Consider the following 21,640-nt stretch of genomic DNA (forward strand, 5'->3'; position numbering starts at 1 on the left):
GTCAATTGGTAAAGCCAGATTCACTTAATAACCATGTTGCTAACTTAATAATTGCACTGATTCACTTAACAAATATGGCAAGAAAAGTCGTAAAATGGGGCAAAACTCACTTAACAAATTTCTCACTTAGCAACATAAATTTTGGGCTCAATTGGGATCATAAGTCAAGGAGTGCTTGTACTGGTAATAGGATTTTGTCTCAATAAAGATTGTTTAAAGTATATCATTACTATACATGGGGGAAGAGCACCAACGATTTAAAATGGGTAAATAACCCAACAGTCTGAAAAATGATACAAATAAATATGAATACACTACTTACAATACAGTTTCAGGTTATGCATTTTATAAAAATATGAAATGCAACAACCATGCTAACAAACATTTATTCTGAAAGTTCCATTCTACTTACTGTTCAGAATTACATCATCAAAGCACTTTATGGCAGTGAAAATAGCTCTTACTCCTCTGACTTGTTCATTCATTATATTCCATTAAAACTGAAAATGTGTGATCCACTTCAAAAATATGCTGCTTTTTATTTACTTTAATGAAAAGTTGGAACAAAACATGCTGATGATGGAAGCATTGCATTGGAAAGATATATCAAGATATATTCTTCTTTCTGTCTTCCCCACCCCACCCACTCTTTAATCCTCCATCTTGAAATAAATTAAATATAGTTTAAAGTTTGAATGTAATTTAAAATGAAATGCAGTCTCTTTACAGTACTTATAATAATTATACCTTTAAACATTCTAAAATTTCACAAATTATTTTCTTGGAAAAAAGGCTGCAAGTCGCTGCTTTTTAATAGGAAGAATATGTATTTCTTGTGAGTTCATTTTTTTTAACTTGACACTCCTGTTTTTTATAGGTTTTCTAAGAGCTTCTGCATTATCCTGGACTTCAGGCTGATTCTTCACATCATAACATTGCAGCCCTGAGTCCTGAGGCATGTCCCTTTTGAAAGAAAAGTTTTTAGTGGAAACCCCTGAGAGGCCTTTAATCTTACCACAGAAAATAGTTGGCACTGCATCTTTGACAGAAACTATGACTTTGGCTGTCTGTGAAGTACTCACAATTTCTATATTATTGCCAGTTGTGGGTTCACAAGTTGCAATACTATTCTGATCTACCAGCCATTTGGACTGTTGTCTTAGGAATTCAGACGAGCTGGAACTGATCACTCTGTTTTCAGCCTTGGTTGAGATTTCATGAGGGTTATCTGCCACTGAATGAGATGTTCCATGCATCATGGACCCAGAACAATTCAAATTTGTTCTCTCAATACTGTTCACCTTCCGAAAAGAAGTAATTGATAAGTCCAAAGCACTATCATTGGGGGCATTCTGGCAACTAACATAGTTTTCCTTAAGGAAAGGAGTTGTTTTCATAGAAAGATCAAGGACTTCATTTTCATTACTCATCTTAATGACAGTGTGCCGATTCAACTGAGAAATTCCTCTGGGGTGGATAAAATCACAGAGTTTAATTTCTTCCTTCTCCAAAGGAGTCTGGGTACCTTTGCATGAATGCAAAACAAAGGAAGTGGCTGGTTTGGAGTAATCTAAGTTAACCTTAGATTCAACGCCATGAGGAACTGGAATGGGAATGGGAATGGGAATAGGGACTGGGACTGGGACTGGCAAAGGCACAATCACAGGATATGGCACCAATAAGGTGGCTGGAGGAACCAATGGAGACAAAGGAGAACTGAGGGGCTGAGATGGGAGAGGACATTCTGGAGATGGCTGATAAGGTAAAGAGCTCAAAGTTCCTTGAGTAGGAAAGAGGTCTTGTAACACAGCAGCAAATCCTGGTGTCTGAAATACAGAGGGCAGGACAGAATCTTGAGTTGGATTGGAAGGTTTTTGATCCAACAGTTGGGGTTGTCCAATAGGAGTAGCAGAACTTTGGAACAGATTGCTATGAATGGAACTGGGAACACATGGTGAATTCTGAGGTAATACTAATGGAGAATTTAAATGCTGAAATACATGCTGCTCTAAAAGAACAGGCAATGGGACTGGGCCTTGCGTGGTCATAACATATGGAGTATTACTATTAGGAGCAATCTGAGGAGTGGTGCTTCCTGCTACTTGCAAATGTATTGGAAGAACCACAGGACTGTCTCCTAAACAAATTGGTTGAAGCACTGTGGCAGCTACTTTGAGAGCAACCCCACTTTGGGATTCTGCTGGTGGTGTTAATATTGATGGAGCAGGTACAGTTACAAGTGGTGAAAGTGCTTTCTTCATCAGATCAGACGAATTGATATTCCAGGCTTCGGCTGTTATCAGCTGGGCTACACCACTTTCTAATTTGTTGTTAGCAATAGCAGAGGGTGAAGTGGTAACATCCATGGGTAGGTTTTGTGCGTCCTTATATAGTTCCTCCATTATATAGGATTTCTGAAGTTTTGCAGAATTGTAGCTTACATAGCTGACATCCACTTTATCTCCACGCTGCCCAAAGTATCCACATCAACACTATCTGGTCTGCAAAACAGAGACATGTTTTAAGCAATGCATAAATCCTTTGCTTAAAATAACATTTGCAACTTTTTAAAAGGGTGTCTATCACCAAAATAGAACACTGTTTTATTAGCTTTGGGGGGCAGAGCTTTTAATCACACAATGTCCTAGGCATGTGTACAGTATATATGCTTACACAGAGAACATACATCTCTGGAGTGTTACATGAAGAGTCCTGGGGAACTTAAACTAAGCCGTAAACAAAGATAATTTAAAGACTGAAGCACACAAAATGCAGAGCAAGAATTCAGGCTGTTATTTTATACTTTTAAGCAAAGCTTCATATAATGGTATCATGTGACTTATGAAAGCAGCTGCACTACTCAACGACAGCCTGAAATTGAGGTCCCCTAAAATAACTCATGATAAAATTATTCATTCTGTTTGGAAACTTTATTTAGAGTAAAAGAATTGCATCCTGCTTCCCTGCCAATATCCTTAAACCTATTTTGGAATATGCTCAGATAGCATTAAGTGATAGCCCCCATAGTAGACAAAACACTCAACAATTTACAAATGCTGATGCTTCACTGCACAGCATCCCTTCCATTTAGAGCTATTCAACTGCATACAAATACAAAGTCTTAACTTATAAAATCTTAAAAACTTAATATCAAAGCAGCTATGTACTCTGATGTAACTTAACTACACATTGTCAGAAATAAACCTTCCCTATTGTAAATCCTGAACATTTTTCACATCTCATAGCAGTCTGTTCACGCTTAAAAGTCCTCTGCACATATTATTCTCGTCATAAACTATATCATGGTAATACTGCTACTAGTATTATCTTATGTCTTTTTTTTAAAAAGTAATGTTATCTTCTTGATTTCAGTAAAGGTACAAATATCTGAAGCATTTAAATCCTGCTTTAGCCCCAAAAGTCACTGTATCGTTAGGATTTTATGTATAACCAAAGAGGCCTTTTATCCTTCTGGCCAACCAATTTTAAAAATAGAGGATTTATAGAGAACAGAAATTTATGAGCAAAATGTATCAGATATACTATGACATTGCAGTACTCTGTAACAAACACAATAACTCAGTAATTTCATAAAACTTCTAGGGCCATTCAGCCCAGCTATTAATTCCCTTAATCTTCTGGACATTCTATGTTGCTGCTCATTTAATAAGGTAATATCTAAGTTGATCTGCTACATGTTCCTAAGTGACAATACATTGGATCAGTGCTTACTTTATAATTACATTCCATATAGTTGTATATAATATACCCTCTGATTTCATGATACTGTGCATGTTGAAAAATTATCATCATGATATTGTGATATTAGAGGGAACCACTTCTTTTGCTCTTTAAGTTTTTTAAATATACTCCAAACCTGTGGAGAGATTGGGGAAATAACAGCTGTGTGAAAAAGTCCTACATGCTTTACAGTTTACATCATTTTTTGGATAGGCCATTGATTTTATGATATTTTATGCTAACTGCTATGCAAATATTATTATATTTAAATAAATACTGGTAGTTTTTAAGTGAAAAGCATAAGCTTTTTTGCAATTTGGTGCTGTTTGGATGGGGATTGTGAATTTTCTTGCATGCTTACAATGCATGCTTACAACGACTATGAAAACAGATTAACTGATGCATACCCAGTGGCATATGTGTTGCAATTACTAAGGCCGATGTTAGTGTTTGTTAACATTTTTATTGTTTGTGGCCCTGAAAAGGACTGTTTAGGTAACCAAACATGGTTACTAATATAAAATTGGCCAGCCTTTATTGCTTATCACCAGGCATAGACTGTAAAGGTCTTTGCACGTGATCTTTGGTGACAATGTGGTGCCAGGCTGCAATAATGGATTCAATCAGCTCCTGTTTGGTCTTTGGATGCTTCTTGCTTATTTTGTAACCAATCTTGGCCCACAAGTTCTCAATTGGGTTCAAATTCGGGCTCTGAGCTGGCCAATCCAGGAGTTGAACACCATGCTTCTTCATCCACTGCTGGACGGACTTGGCTCGATGACAAGGAGGGTTGTCATCTTGGAAGTAAAAGTCCTTCCCTACAAGTTGCTGAGTTGAAGGAAGCATGGTCTTTTCCAGGACTTCAACATACTGCTACATATTGGAATTCATGATTCCCTGCACGATTTGTATCCGACCAATACCAGAAGCAGTGATACAGCCCCAGATCATCATGTGCAATGGATGCTTCACAGATAGATTCAGGCAGTACGGCCTAAGTTCTTCAGCTGGAAATCTTCTGACATACTTATTGCACTGATTCTCAGTCAAGTAGAAATTGCTCTCGTCACTGAAGATACCTGGCCCATTGTTCGTTGGTCCATTTGAGCAGAGCCTGTCATCAACTGAACCAGTTATTCGGTATTTTTCAACGACTCTGCTCACTGTGGTGTGATGATATTTCATACTCTTGGCTATTTCTGTACAGGAGTAACCTTCTTCATAAAGCACATTGATGTGATGCCGCTGCTCAGTACTGGTGAAAGCAAAGGCCTCCATCCTTGCCCACAGCCAGAGCTAAATTAAATTTCTCGATTCTTTTTATGCCTATTTATAGTCAGAGAGTTTGATAACATTGATTGGCTCATAGATTTAGCCTCTGTGCATTTTGATTGGTCAGCCAAAGTTCACTGCTGATTGGCTACTTTCGATCCTAACATTTTCGAAAATTCAAGTTGTGTTTGTTTTAGCACATAAAGTCACTCAAAGCCGTAAAAGACTTTAGTTATATTAATAAAAATTATGCATCTCAATCCAACTACATAAATTTTCATCAAAGTACTAATTTTGTGTGGTTTCTATGAGTGAAAAGTTGATTAAACATGTAAATACAGCTTAAAGCTGAAAGCATGCAGGACTTTTTCACACAGCTGTAGGTTGGGGGTTACAGGAAGCTTTTAAAAAGACATTTGGATATTTGATCATATCTATTGTACTGGATTTGTTGAGAGGATAGCTTATTTAATTTTCTTTATCACATTTTACTACAGAATTACATCTCATCAAATTGTTGAAAAAAGTATAGGTGGAAGGGTACCTATCATAACAATGATAAACCCTTTGTGTAATAGATAACTTTAGCTTATAAAATTTACTGTAAAATATAGTTATACAATGCTTTGGATATAATTTTAAAGAAGTGCTCAATCTGGTATATTACACAGTTATTATAGTGAAGATGCCAATGATTCTCAGAAGAAAAGCAGAACATAAATATAACATAAAACAACAAGCGAAAAATTATGTCCACATTCTTGCTAAACATTGAACAAGCAATCATGCCATAACTGTTCATGATTACGTACCTATACCAGTGAAAATGAATGTGGGAACAATGCTACACTTTCTGTATGTCTATCATAGGATTTTTCTATGATGAATATATTGTAATTTCACAAGAAACCTAACAAATATCATAACTACCTGCCACATATTAAAATCACAGATATGCTCTTATTAATTTATATGCTCACAGACACTTTAAATGACTCATTTATTTTCATTGCTATTCCTATAAGTATACTTTCATTTTAAAAATATTATTTGCTTACATTCCTGTATATGCATCCACCACAACTTAAGGGTCTTTTATGATCTTAGAAATAAAATGTGCACATTTTCATACAATCCTGAAAGTATTATGGTTGCAACTGGAGCACATTATAAGCTTAAAAACATATATTAATGTAGCAATATAAAAGTATAACTTGATTGATTTAGGGTATAATGAAAGAAAGCATCCATTTAACAAAAACTTAAATTTCTAATAAGTTGATTGGACATCTCTGAAGAACTGCATGAACACAGCTTAGCAAATTGGACCTGACTATAAGTGAAATATTTCAATACATCATTTAATGGATTTCATGAAAAAAAGATAGTTCTTGAGATCTAACTTCTAGTTATGCTTTGCAGTTGTTCCAGTTTTATAAAATATATGGTTTGTAGCATAATATTGTTATTTTATATCATCATTTTGCAGAAGATATCTAATGAAAATACCAATAGTTAATGTACATCACTATGAAGGAATTAAGACAAAAAGAGAAACTGGGTAATTTAAGACTAATTTTTTTATAGATGAAGCTGATGCATAAATATAACTCATATTTGGAAAAAACAATTTATCATTTTTGAGAAAATAATTATGGAGCATCGCATTCAATCATATATTGTATTGCCCTGAAAAACATTTTTCTCTCAGTCTTTCTGAACACTGAAAAAAACAAACCTGATTAATTTATGATTTTTTTTAAAAAAAATGCTTATAATTTATTTTGAGCAATTACTGCATACCATATAAAAATAAATATTATCTAATAACACCAGTCAATGACTTAGGAATACAAAATATGCACTATACATTAAGCACAGAAAAATGATACAATAGAAAAATCGAAACATAGTCTACTGCCCCCTTTCCTTCAATGAGGTTTACAATCAGAAAACACAAGTTATAATAAACTGAACAGAAAAAAACAGAGTACTAAATTTTAAGGTTGTAGCAACGCATCTAAATGACCATTTCAGAAAACAATGTTCCTTAAGATATTAACGGAAAGTAAAACTGCAAACCAAACTGCCAAAAAAGGGTATTTTCTACTATGAAGTTTGTTCCTTCAAGTTTCTCCATCAATAATTATGACCTGCTAAGAAGAAAAAGTAGGCCAAATCAAATACTTTGCCACTGTTTTCAAGGAACCCTAGAATGTTTTAAATAAGGCAATATTTTAAAAAGTAGATGATTAATATCAAATAAAAAGTGCATTTTAAACACTTTAATACACTAAGTTTCAAGTTAAACTGAAATGTTCCTCTGTGCTCAGTATCATAGGAAATTAGCAGTGTTTAAATTTTGAATTAAAGCATAACTTATTGTTATTAATTTATAACTATACTATTCTTAAAAAAAAACATTTTGTGTTTATTTCAGAATCTGGGTGCAATTAAGCATTTAGATTTATATCTTTCCCATTTATAATCATCAACTAAAACAGTGGTTGTTATGATGGTGGTACTGATGATAATTTGACTTTAATATAGTCTTACTTGAAAAAGACAAAACCGATTATGCAGTGACATAATTTCTCCAACCAATCTGAAATGAAAGAAGAAAATGAAACTAAACCACAATACATATTAATAGTCTTGCTTGTGTAATAGGAGAAAACTTTCTTTTTTATCACTAATGTAATTATTGGCTTTTATGCAACTCACCCTATTAATAATATTTATGCAACTCACCCTATTAATACATTTTATTTAGCTCTCAAGGTACAAGTACTGGAAGAGTTGTTGATGTTTAATGGAGTCCTGAGAATAAATATATGACTATAATCAAGGAAAATGTTGTGGTATTGGGCTAAAAAACCTGTGAATTCTGTTAGAATGTCTATGAAAAAAGAAAAAAAAACTAGTGAGCTGTTTTTGCCCAAGGAAGGTGAGAAAAGCCAGATTTGTGTCCATACTAATAGCAGCATGTGAGAATCTACTTTTGCCAGCAAGTGTAGGCTGCATATATTCTATCAAGATGTTCTATCCCTCTTTTCTTAGCAGGAGAAAAGAAATAGCAGTGATTTTCTATTGGCAAACTACAATTACTTCAGAACTCTGGATTTTTGAGAAGAGGGGCATAAATTCAGCTCTTCAAGGGTTGGAGTCATCCTGCTGCAATTGAAAGTTAACAATTGCCCTGCAATTATTTAGGATGGTCCTGTCACAAAAATAGTAGGCTGCAGAACTCACATTATTGTGATCTGAAGTTAATTACTTCTTCACATTAACAAACAGCTGAATATAGTAAATGAGAAAGGAATTAAAGCCAAGCAGTTTTTTCAAGACTGACTTGAAGACTTGCGCTCATGTGCACATACATGTGCACACACATATGCACACACACATGCACACATGCTATTTTAAGCCAGCAAGCTAAGTTCACAAGACTGTGATAAAAGTTACTGTCCGTGTATATAGATATTGTCCTATATACTAAATCAGACCTTTCATTTTGGATTTTTTTAAAAAAAGAAGACATTGACTTTTTAAAAGGCATGGACAATCACATAAAATGAATCCTGTTCATCTATTCTTTTTCTTCTCTACTAATATTGTACTTTTATACAAGATAATTATTTTGGAAAGCCTTGCTATAACAGGTCTATTATTAGTGTACAGCAGGCATTGAGGCTTTGTGTATATAGTGTATAGCAGGTTATTACTGCATATCCTGCAAAATGTCAAGTTATGAAGCTTAATTTGACCTGCATAGCAACCTCTTGCAGGCAACAAGATACCTATTGAATTTATGCCACATTGAAACAAGTAAAAAAATGAGACTCATTCTCATTTAAAGTACTTTCCATATCAAAAATCCATGCAGAATATTATGCAAGCATTTGAACTGGATGTCATATAAATATTAATGTCAGTGAAAATGTTGGGACACAAAATAATTATTTTATTCTATGATAAAGCAAAAATTTCTCAATATCCTACACTTTAGTCAACAATTTGAGCAGCTGAAGTTATCTGACATTACACATTAATTTCCAATACTGAAGATGTTCAATATCTCCGAAATCTCTATCTATACGTAGAATTCTAAGCATATGATACAACTGTAAATTGTAAACTTGTTTCAGTAATAGCTGATGGCCTATTTAAACATACTTAAACTCCAAATGAATGCCCACAATCTGTTTTCATCTGGCTTTTTAGTATGACATTTAATCAAATACTTCAAAGCCTTGGGACAAAATTGCGAGGCAGTATAATAAAGGTTGTTTATTATACCCAAGTTCAAATATATGCCATGAAAGCTCACTAGGTGTCTTTGAGCCAGACACTGAAGAATTTGTTATATCTTACAGCAAAATCAAAATGTCTGTTGTACAGTATAGATCAGAGTTCCCCTGCCTTTTTTTTTTGGCTTTGCAGCCCAATGGGATGAGGGGAGTGTGGTGATTCTGGGCCCACAGAAGAGTGGGGAGGCTCACTTCCAGACTGTGTGAGTGGGGATCCCCTCTTTCCTCCCCCCACCAGGCCACAAAATTGAAAAGGTTGGGTAACTCTGGTATAGACTATATAATAACAAATGGCAGATGCCATTTATTTTTTGTTAGTTTCAACTTATTTCACAGCAAATTGGGATTGCATCTTCAAGTTGCATCTTCAATGGTTAGGAATGAATGATTTAAAAAACCACTAACACATATACACACATTATTTTCCATAGCTGAATACTGATAAATATATTACAATGATATGAATTTCCTACCCCTTAAAAAACAGGTCCCCAACATTTTAAAACTATTAATTCTATTTACAGATATTAACCCATCATCTCTCTACTATATTAATGATAAAATAATTAACAGGTAGAACAATAATAAAAAAGCAAGATTAAAATTTCAAAACCTATGTTATCAAATTATTATTGCAATTAACTCATAGAAACCTTACCACAAGTTTCTTATCTATCTCAAATCTTCCCAACAGTTAACACTGATCTGTCCTAGATCAAATATCTATGTATGTTTTGTAATACCATCTCTTATATCAATTTCTCTCTGGTTAAATATAAGAAGGTCATTCTTCAAAGTTGATCTATCTTCCCCAAATAATCCCGCCACATGGGTAGGCTGGGCTGTAGTGATCCAGGTGGGTCCACACCTGGTTGAGGAAGAACACCAATTTCTCTGGGTCTCCGTCAAATGTGGCCTTCATTGGTGGAGAGACTGCCAGTGATAAGGGAGGAGGGGGTGCCCACGAACTGGGGAACCAATTGGGCCCCAGATAGTAAGGCCACAGTGGGTTCCCATGCCATCCAGGTTGCCCCACTGGACCTGCTGCTGGCTGCTGCCTTGGGGGGGGGCGCTCTGCCTTTGGCTTGGACTTGCTCTCCTGGCTAGTTGGGGAGGGGGGACTGGCTATTTGTGCCATCGGGGTTGGGTTGACACCAGAGGGTCAGCAGCAACTGAGCTGGCAAATCTGCTGTCACCATGGGTGGTCTGACTTGGTACATCAGCTCCACTCCTTGGATCTCCATGTAGTCGAACATCTCCCTCAGCTGCTCTACCAATGGGCTATGAAGGGCGGTCAGGTACTTCCATTCCGTGTGTTCATCCCACTCAGTGGTTTTCTTCACTTTCCGTCTTGGGATGAGAGCTGCTGAAGACCAAGGGGATCTGAAAGGAAATTCCACTTCAATGGCTCCCACCTCCATTTGGTAAAAGTCCTCGATGGCTAGGGCTTCCTCCTGCGTCGTTGGCTTCTTGGTGCTTTCCACAAAACCTTCGGTCTGGTTGCCAATGGAAGGGCCGCCTCACCAGAGCAACTTTCCTGTGGTGTTGCCCTGGCTGGGGCAGCGCTAAGTTTAAAGGTTGCTTCCCCCATCTTCTTATTTCCGATCTTCCCTGCCTTTTCTATCCCTCCAATATTGTCATTGTTGGGGCTCAATAGGTTTATTAGATTTGGCTTAATGTCAAGGCGCCAACTAATGAACCCAAGCAAATCAGAATTCTGAGACTTGGCTCTTTCTCAAAGGTCTTCTTTAATGAGTACATTATCTCGGCATAGTTTCAATGGAAAACCAAAATCATAAATCTTTCCTATGGTTTCAGTATAATTAAACTAGGAAATAACCCCATCCCCAAGTGTCACAGTTCATGTTGGCCAATTGGGTTAAATGGTGGGCTCTTCAGGCACTCCTTTCCCAAACCTATCTGTCGCCAGTAGAGACTATCTTGATTCTCAGGAAAAAGTTATTTGTTGTGTCTAGTAATGCATTCCAACCTGCTTCCCCCCTTCCCACCCTGTGTGGCAACTTCGAACAGAAAGATGGCTGTAGCCAGGTTCAGTTTGAAATTGACAGATAAACCACAACCTACTTCTTGATAAGCTAGAAAAAAATGGGATAGAAAGCATCACCATCAGATGGATTTGTAAGTGGCTAACAAACCGTACTCAACAAGTAGTCCTTAATGGTACATGGAGGGAAGTAAACAAGGTTCCATCCTAGGCTCGGTACTTGGCAATATCTTCATAAATGATTTAGATGAGGAAATAGAAGGGAAACATCAAATTTACAGATGATACTAAGCTGGCAGGAATAGCCAACATTCCACCCTAGATGTTAAGCTCAAAATTCAGATGGATCTTGACACTGGGCTGTAACTAACAAAATGAAATCCAGTGTAGAAAAAAGTAAAGTCTTACACTTAGGCAAGAAAAATCAAAATTACGGATATAATTTGGGAGAAACCATGCTTAATAGCAGTAACTGTGAGAGGGATCTTGGACTCTTAATGGACAACCAATTAAATATGATTTAATAATGTGTAGCGGCAGCCAAAGCCAATGCAATCCTAAATTGTATTAACAGAGAGATTCAATCAAGATCACATGAGTACTATCATCACTCTTTATAAAGCCTTAGTAAGACCACACCTAGAATACTGCATCCAATTTTGGTCACTACACTATAAAAAAGATGTTGAGATTTTAGGAGGAGTACAATGAAGAGCAACAAAGATTATTAGGGGACTGGAGGTTAAAATATTTGAAGAACCAGCGGAGACATGATAGCAGCGTTTCAATATTTGAGGGGCTGTCACAGAAAGGAAGGAGTCAACCTATTTTATAAAGCACCTGAAGGCCAGACAAGGAATAATGGATGGAAACGTTCCATTTTGCTGGCATAGTGCAGAGCGGAGGAAATAGGCAGGACGAATGTTGCAGAGCCTCTGCGGTTGTAAGGGTGAACAACTGCCATGGTGCTACACCATTCATAGTTTTGGGACTTGTTCGTAAACACTAAGGGGTGCTTATCGCATAACTTCGAACATTCACTAAGGGAACACTCATAATTCAGGGATTACTTGTATAGTGTTAACTCTTCCAATCACTTTAAAGTCCAAGCCCATCAGGGTACATTAAAACCAAATCTTATAGGAGGAAAACACTTTCCAATCATAACATTAAAATGTTAGAGTACAAAGAAAGAAATTCTGAATAATAGTAGCAACAACATACTATAAAAATCTATGTCACTTGGATGTGACCCTTGAAGACTACATTACTTTGGTATTTTGAGAGTTGTTACCATTCAGATTCAGGCAATGGCTAAAGAATATTAAATGTAATCTCCATTTGCATACAATATTTTAATTCCTTTTCTCCCCCCCAAACCCACCCAAAAATAGAAAACAAAACCCCACAGAAATAACTCAATACATTATGAATTCTGATACTCTGTGCTTTGTGCTATAAAATATCACTACATGCTGAATTAGAGATTATTGAGTTAAAGATAATCAATGCTTTTTAGCAGAGATATTTTCATAATTCAAAGATTTTAGATACCATCCCATCCTTAAATAAATGACACAGAGTTTTTCATTACATAGCAGTAAAATTGCATCTGGGAGAAAAAGGGGAAAATGACATAGGTATAGAAATTAATCTTGACTGGTAATATTTGGAATCCAGGTAAAAGTTGGTGATTTGGAATCACAAAAGTTCCTGTTCCTCTTGTATCCTGCAAATAGAAACAGATTCTGCAGAATCCAGTCCGTAACTTTTTAATTTAGACATTGCCACTCCTGCCAAAATGTACCCTCGTTCAATTTTCTATAGGATAAAAATCATCACCATTCTTGTTACAGACATAGAGACAAACCTCCATATTGAACATCTATATTGAGAATGGACAGACATTGGAGTGGGCATCCAAAGTGGCCATCTATAATCTTCCTCATTGTTTTTCTCTTTTGTTTTAAACAGCATCACTTCTGCTTTAATTTGGAGTCTGCCTCACCAAAAGAATCTTTCTATACTTATGCTGTAATGTACAAAGGGATTTTGGGACTCTAGCTGCTAAACATTTAAGATATTTGTATCAGAGAACAGAAGACCAGGAAGGAGTAAATAGCAAAATGGAACTTCAGACCACAATAGCTCAGTAATTAAAAAGATATAAAGAAATGCATATATGAGCAGAAACCTGGGAAAAGACTTATTGTTACAAATAATTTTCATGCATAAAAACAGAAAACAGAATTTCTGCATTAAAATGCTTTCATTATTATTAAAAAGAGAATGTGGGAGAAATTTAATAGAGTGCATGATCTGATCTGCTGAAGTCATATGGCATGGAACTCAAGAATTCATATGAAATTGATAAAGGAGAATAGTTGTAGCTCATCATTGAAATGAGGAGACTCTTGGTGTTCTCTAGGCTTGGTTGTTTTCTTGCAAACATTTCATTATCCAACATATTGATGTTACCTAGTTTAGGTAATGAAACATCTGCAAGAAAACAACCAAGCTCAGAGAGCACCAAGGACCACTTGTATGAAACCATCAGTCATCAGGGTCAAGTCCCTACATAGCAAACATCTCAAAGATTGCACATATGACTTAGGTACAATAATTACTGTAGCATACTGTATATTTTTGCTGCACAGAATTCCTCAAATCTATTTATAGTTTTGCAAGTAGAAACATCTTAAATAAATGTGTATCAATAAAGTCTAGCTTGTTTTTAATTGAGCTCAGGCCTAATTGGGGTCAGTTTAATTTATTTAAAGAAAGAATCTGTCACTATCCTTATGTTATTATTTTCAAAATCCAATTGTTCACTATAAACTTCATTAGAGTTGGGTGACAAATACATTCAAATAAAGAATTAATAACATATCACCAACTCCCATAGACTGGGCATTTTTGGTATTAAAGAACACAGATAAGCTGGATTTCTGCATTTTGATACTGAATACTTGATTACATTAATTACATTCCTTATATTAATTACATTCCTCATAAACTTTGACTCAAAGTTTTAATGTTGTCAGCTTCTTCTTCTGAAAAGTAGTAGTTTCAGCTCATAAAAAGTTAGTAACATTAGGAACACAATGTTTTAATTGTTCATCTCTTATCTCAATGTATTACGAAGATAATTGATACCTTCTAATTATAACCTAATAGGGACTTCCCAAATTAGTATTTTATAACGTGTAACTGATTCAGAGCAGCCACAATGCTAATAAACAGACATACAAACCTTAGATTGGCTGATCCAGAGCTATGAAGTGGAAAATCTGAAAAGTTATCACCTTTGTAACAATCTATATGGTGGCAGGACACCATAATAATAGCAGTAGCCTTTTTTGCACTGACTAAGCTGTTTTCTGCATAATGATCAAGTTAACAATCAAGCAGTTGCTCATAATTCAGGGCATGCCTCTTGTTTTCTTTATTCCAATATTTCTTGGGCATAGCCTTGATTTATAGAGAAACTTGAAAGTCATTTTCCAAAACTGTATGGCTATCCTTGAAACCAGATAATAATTGTCCAGTTCCAAGAATATTCTTTATTGTGGTAATTCTTATCTAGTCTTGGGTACTTGTTGCCTGCTTAGAAGTGGGAAGGACTTTGATTTCACTCAAGATAAACCAAACTCCTGGCCATCCTCATCTTTATTCTTTATTAAAGTATTCAATACTTTATTCTTGAGCTGCCCTATTCTTTATTGGCATTGTAAGATTTTTAACATAATTATTTTCTTCCCTGATAATAGAATATGCTATTGTGTGTAAGCTGCAACTATTTTCAAGTTTCACTTGTAAGTGAAATCCTTTGCATTTCTCATTCTCTGGAAGAGACAATGATATGTATTCTTATTTTATTTCTATTGGCCTCTCTATTTTTCAATTGGCAATTTTTTTGCAATGGAAATACCCCATATTTTTTTGACACATTTTCATTGTTATTAAGTGTTGAAGGCCACAACTTCATCTTCTGATTTTCTTATATTTAAATTTTTCAATTGGCCTTAAGGAGCCAATTCAGTGTGGTCATTGAATGTAGCTCTCTAGTAGAGATATTAAAGACTAAGTTTGTGGTTTCCTCCAGACTATCACAAGTCTGATAAAACATATTTTTATTATGTAAACATTTTCCATGCTTTATTGGATTCAGTAGATCTTCCGGGGCTCATCTCCAATATTCCATTTCACAGACAAAGAAGTCTTATCTCTATACCTGAATATATAATATGGAAAACTAAACAAACAAAATATACTTTTGTGAACAAAAATAGCAGGCAAGATGTGTTAAAAATGGGAACAAATGGGTCCTATTATGTTCTCTTTCTGAAAGATTTTAAAATAAGCCTATTTAGTGCTAAGTACTATTCTTATTTTACATTTTTTTTCAAAAAGAAAATATAATACAGTAGGAAAAAGTAGAAGTTTAGTACAAGATATTGCTAAAATATTTTTTCTTAAAAGCAATTAATTTTAAAAAAGCAAATGCATACCATTAGAAATAAAAGAACATAATACAGTTCAAAAAAAGACTTTAACAAAAATGTAATAAATGCAATGTTTATTTTTCTGCAATGTTTATTATGCAAATTAGCATATTATTAAAAATATTTTCGTGTGGTTACATATGCTTCAGAAATCAAAATAAATAACATTAAATCCATGAATATAAGAAAACAAAAATGTACAATTTGTCCAAAACAAATAAATGAACCAGAGGTGAAATTAATGTAATGTTTATTCTGAAAAACTATGAATGCAAATTCAAATGAAATGTTACTAGTAAAATGTTAGATGTTAAAAACACATTTCTGTGGTATTCTACTATCTTTTCAAATGATTATTTTACAAAATTTAGCAGAAGGAGATCTATGGACCCATAAATCTACACTTGACATTGTTTACAAACCATGTCACTCCCTATCCAAAACCCACTCCTGGGACCTCAGTAATTGAAACACAAAGCAGCAGCTGTTTAGTAACGTTTCTAACTCTAAACAGCAAATACAATCAGATTTCATTTCACTAAATATCCAGGCCTCTTTCAGTGCAGAGAGAGAAACAATAGCCATTATTTTATTAGAATTCATTGGTTGGTGGGGGGGGGGGAGGAGAGGGCAAACAGAAGTAGATCCAAATTCACTGGTTCAACTTTTTACTATAAAAGCATAACCATGGAAACATACAATATAATTATGTATCATAAAGTAGTTTATTATAGATACATTGTTTCAGTAAAAGCTATGTGATTGTCCTATTTTAAAGTTACCTCTTAGATTTCTTTTCTTTCCTCATTCTATGCAGTTTGTCATCATAGAAGAGCCATTCTTGAAAAAAATGTATGTAGATACTTCAGATCAAATTTGGTACTACTACATCAAAGTCAGATGCTGTGGAAGACAAACTAGGTTTACCCCCCTTTCCTTCTCCAAATAATTTGGCAAAAATACAACTTCACATCAATGTCTGCCAAAGGAAGAATCTTCAGAGAACAAGCAGTTGGAGGTTTCCAAAGCATCCTTCTGAAAATTAAGCTTGCCCTCATTCAGGGCACCCAGACCCATCATATGCAAAATGGATGCTTCACAACAATCTTAGCCTCCTCCTCCCAGACGAATCAGATGAAGATGAGTCTGAATTACAGTGGGTAAGGCCTTCCTCCACCTGGTTTCATCCAACCCCACAAATGTACAACAGTTTTGCCTTCTCATCTCCTGGGTCTCAAGTGAGCATCCTCTGAAGAGGAGACGGGCATATCTGGCCCGCAGCTGGAATGTTCATTCTGCCCTGAGCTTCAGCAACCTGTCACCCAGGGGCAGCCCGCTGCTCCGCCCTGCAGGATCTGCCCAGTTCAGCACCAAATCACTCCCTGGCCTCGCAGCAGGCAAACTAGCGTCTGCTCCGGCTGACTTAACCTTCAGTCCTCCTCCCTTCCCCGCACACAGTGTCGGCAGGGCGAGGCGTTGGGAAGGGAAGGAAAACAGCGGCGGCAGAGGCGGCGACATATCTCCCAGTTCTCCTTTCTAGCTTCAGGGTTTGTCCCCCATTTGTTTCCCATCTCAAAGCTCCTTACCTCCGTTTCTTCGCCTGGGGTTTTAGCTGTTTCAGTGGACCGGACAGCCTCGCTAGCAGAGTAACTAGCAGAGCAGCAGCAGCAGCAGAAGCAGCAGCTGCTGCTGCTGCCTTTTCTCCCCTCTTGCAGCTGGAGCAGATGACGGACCCCCTCCCTTCCGTCCGTGTCCTTGCAGCGTACGTATCTGTCAGGCTCTGCCAGCGGCTACGGGTTGGCAAGGAGGAACCAATATACATCCACTACCAGGCGTCCTTCCCTGTCCTGCTTTGGCCAGCCCTGCCGTCTTCCTCTCCTCCTCCTCCTCCCGTTGTCACCGCCGCTGCGGTCTGACGTCTCAGCAGCCCTGATTTCCGTCAGTCTTTCTCTCACTCCTCTGGGGCGGGAAGAGAGGCGGGGCAGGGTACTAAGAACCTCAGCGCCTGTGTCCGCCTCCAAATTGGCGGTTGGTGGCTAAGGCGCATGCCTGCCATCGGCGGGAGAGGCTAACGGTAGAGCGGGAGCTGGCACGCGCCAGCGACCTCTGCGCGGCGCCCTTTCCCCTCCTCTCCCAGGCAAATACATCTCCGAGAGGCAGTTGGACGGCGAAGAGTGGCATTGGTCCATGGAGGAAGAGGAAGGAGGGATTGTGTGTTTTTGCTGGTGTTCTAAGAAGGGACCGAGAGGACGGAGAGAAAAAGAAGCCGGAAAAAATGGGGAACGACCGCGGGGCGGAATAGAGAGAAATTGCTATAAAATTGGAGATGGTCACCCTAGGGGTCCCCAGAGATTGTATATTTTATTTGGAATAGCCCAGCCCGTATATGTGTGCGAAGGATTTGCTGCCTTAAAAATCACTAGGATAATTTTCCAGGGCTATCTAATTTCATCAATCTCTAATCGTTCCATAATGTGTTGTAGTATCATAACAATGGCAAGCCATCTCAGCGGGGGGATGTTTGCTACTTTCCTTAATGTCTTTCTTGAAAATATAACCCAGGATAGTTTATAAACTAAAATTAGTGTAAAGTCTGTTTTAGTAGGATGAATCATTGTAGTTACTGACTTATTTTTACAACTCTAGACCAGTGGTTCTTAACCTTGTTGGAGGTACTGACCCCCACCAGTTTCATATGCGCATTCACTGAACCCTTCTTAATTGGAAAAATAAAATATGATTTTTTCAAATTCAAAACATAGGTATATATTTAGGTATATATTTATAAATAGGTATATTTTTATACATAGGTGCACCATTAAAGAACAAAACCATTAAGAACAAAGAACAAAACCATTAAATATTAAAACATGATTTTCACACAAAAACAAAAACATAATAATGAATATTTACTGCAAATCAGTGTGACTTCTGCTGTTGCCTTTCAGAAACCAGTTCAGAAATGCGCGGCTTTACCTTGGCAAGTGCCACTCATGTCATTTTCACAACAAAGTCTGTTCCTTTTCTTCGTTTTTATGTCCAGCATCCTCGAAAAGGATTGCTCGCAAAGATATGTTGTAACAAACAGTATGAAAATCTCCAGAGCTTTCTTAGCAATAACAGGGTACGTTACCATTTGTTGACACCGAAACGTTGAGAGCGTTGTTGTTCTGAAGAGTTGCTGTTGAACCTGGCTCTGCTGAATTTCAATGATTTCATCGAGGTATTCATCATTGACATTTTTTTTTGTCCACAATTTTTTTTAATTTTCATTTTCATACACTCACATGTATACTGTACATAGCCAACACCATACAGCATTAAACAATAATTGCATCAATTCCTCTTGTCAACAGTGCCCCAGAAAATAGAAACCCAATATAACTCTTCCGCTCTCCATACACCTCTTTCTTCCACCACCCTCCAACTTTCTATCTTCCCTCCATCATCCCCCTCTACCCTACTTCCCCTCCCCCTCTACCATTCCTCTCTCCACATCCACTCCTCCCCTTCCTGTGAAGTTCCCGTGGGTCGACCATGAGGCCAATGATGAGAAAAGACAGGACACGAACTTTCTCGAGATGGAGCGACCCAGATGAGAGTCTGAGAGCCCCTTTTATTGAAATAGGACAAAGGCAGGAGGAGCAATAGCATGTGCTTAAAAACAGCCTGTAAAAGTACAATTTCTAATCTACTGCTTCAGGAAAGTTCTTTCTATATATGGTCAAATCCTGGACGTCAATGGTAGGGCACATCTCAGAATGTTATGTTATTCACTATCAAGATGTTATGGCTTTCTAGGAGTTTGTTTTCTCCTGTGTGATTCAGCGTGACTCTGCAGGCCCTAATATGAACTAGGCCATGGAGGACACACACCTGCACAAGGAGCTATATTACAACATCTCCTACTTTTTTATTTTTTACAACACCTTCCTTCTCACCTTTCCCTCCCATCCTCTCTCCCATCCCTCTCTGCCCATCTTTCCTCTTTCCCACTCCTCCTCTCCTTGGTGTATTTCTGCTACATGTCAATATACTTAGCCTATCCTATTTTTAAAGAGAAATTAAAAAAGAACAGTATACATGTGAAGTCACATTACATTGAGATCTAACACATCTTATCTAACCTAATATATATCCCTCCCTCCCCCCACCCTCCCCCCAACCCCCCAAATCCTCCCCCCCGACTTCCCAGAACCCGTACACGGTATAGATTTTTAACAAACACAGTCTAAAAGCCAAGGTGGCGCAGTGGTTAAATGCAGCACTGCAGGCTACTGCTAGATCAGCAGGTCAGCGGTTCAAATCTCACCGGCTCAGGGTTGACTCAGCCTTCCATCCTTCCGAGGTGGGTAAAATGAGGACCCAGATTGTTGGGGGCAATATGCTGACTCTCTGTAAACCGCTTAGAGAGGCCTGAAAGGCCTATGAAGCGGTATATAAGTCTACTGCTGTAAAATATATTGAGAAGAAAAGAATAAGAAATTAATAACATCTCTACGTTGAGCTTAGCTCCTTCTTGCTAAGCTAACTTTAAACAATTTAAATCATTCCTGATCTTAAGCATAGGCTATCTGGAATTTCTTAGTCCCATATTTATTTTGTATATAATCAATCCATTTTTTCCAGTCTCGTTTATATCTCTCATTTGAGTGGTCTTTAAGATATGCAGATATTTTAGCCATCTCGGCTAAATTTGTAACTTTCAATGTCTATTCTTGAATTGTAGGCAAGTCTTCCTTCTTCCAGTATTGCGCCACCAACAGTCTTGCTGCCGTTATTAAGTGCAAAATCAAGTTAATCTCTACCACTGTAAAGTCAGTACTTATACCTAACAAAAATAACTGAGGAGTAAACTTTATCTTTCTTTTAAAAATATTTTGCATAATCCACCATATTTTTATCCAAAATGCCTTAACCTTTTGACAAGTCCACCATATATGGAAATATGTAGCATCGAGAGAGCCACATCTCCAACATTTGGGTTGTAAATTCGGATACATAGAAGCCAACTTTTTAGGATCTAAATGCCATCTATAGAACATCTTGTAAAAAAATTTTCTCAGGTTTTGAGCTTGTGTAAATTTCACATTTCTTACCCAAATTCTTTCCCATGTATCCAACATTATTGGTCCTTCAATATTTTGAGCCCACTTTACCATACAATCTTTAACTAATTCTGTTTCCGAATCCATCTGTATTAATACATTATATATCCTCTTTATATGCATTAAACTTTGGTCTCTTATTTGTTTAAATAGATTATCCTCAACTTGGATAAAACCAATTTTTTGATCTGTTTTCCACCTGGCCTGTAATTGCCCGTACTGGAACCATGTTTGAACTGCCTTCTCTTTTAATACCTCTAAGGATTTTAGTTGTAGTGCCCCACTTTCCATAATGAGAAGCTGTCTATAAGTAGTTCTATCCTGTTTTTGTGCTATATTCATATTTTCAATTGCATGTCTAGGAATTGCCCACATGGGTATCTTGTCATTTAGTTTATGTTGATATTTTTTCCAGACCCGCAGTAAAGCATTTCTTAAAATATGACTTTTAAAGTTTTTGTCCAGTTTTTTGTTGAATAACAGGTAAGCGTGCCAACCATATACCAGATCATATCCCTCAATATTCAATATCCTATCATTGGTTAAATCGATCCAATCACTAATTACGGATAATACCACTGCATCGTAATATAGTTTTAGATTGGGTAGTTTCAAACCTCCTCTCTCGCGTACATCTTGCATTATTTTCAGCTTTACTCTCGGCTTCTTTCCTGCCCATACAAATTTATTGATACCCTT

At 36.9% G+C, this 21,640-nt stretch overlaps 1 protein-coding gene across 1 annotated transcript; it reads right to left on the bottom strand.

Moving 5' to 3' along the window:
* Nucleotides 1-105: 105 nt before the first annotated feature.
* RAI2 (retinoic acid induced 2) lies at nt 106-17,776 on the bottom strand. The gene is made up of 2 exons (XM_032226117.1): nt 17,420-17,776; nt 106-2,501 (listed from the first exon to the last, which is right to left on the bottom strand). The coding sequence occupies exon 2, from the start codon at nt 2,400-2,402 to the stop codon at nt 774-776; it is 1,629 nt and encodes a 542-aa protein (XP_032082008.1). The 5' UTR covers nt 2,403-2,501; nt 17,420-17,776; the 3' UTR covers nt 106-773.
* Between the last annotated feature and the right edge of the window lie 3,864 nt (nt 17,777-21,640).

This window comes from Thamnophis elegans, chromosome 11 (genome assembly GCF_009769535.1).
Source record: "Thamnophis elegans isolate rThaEle1 chromosome 11, rThaEle1.pri, whole genome shotgun sequence".
Lineage (NCBI taxonomy): Eukaryota > Metazoa > Chordata > Lepidosauria > Squamata > Colubridae > Thamnophis > Thamnophis elegans.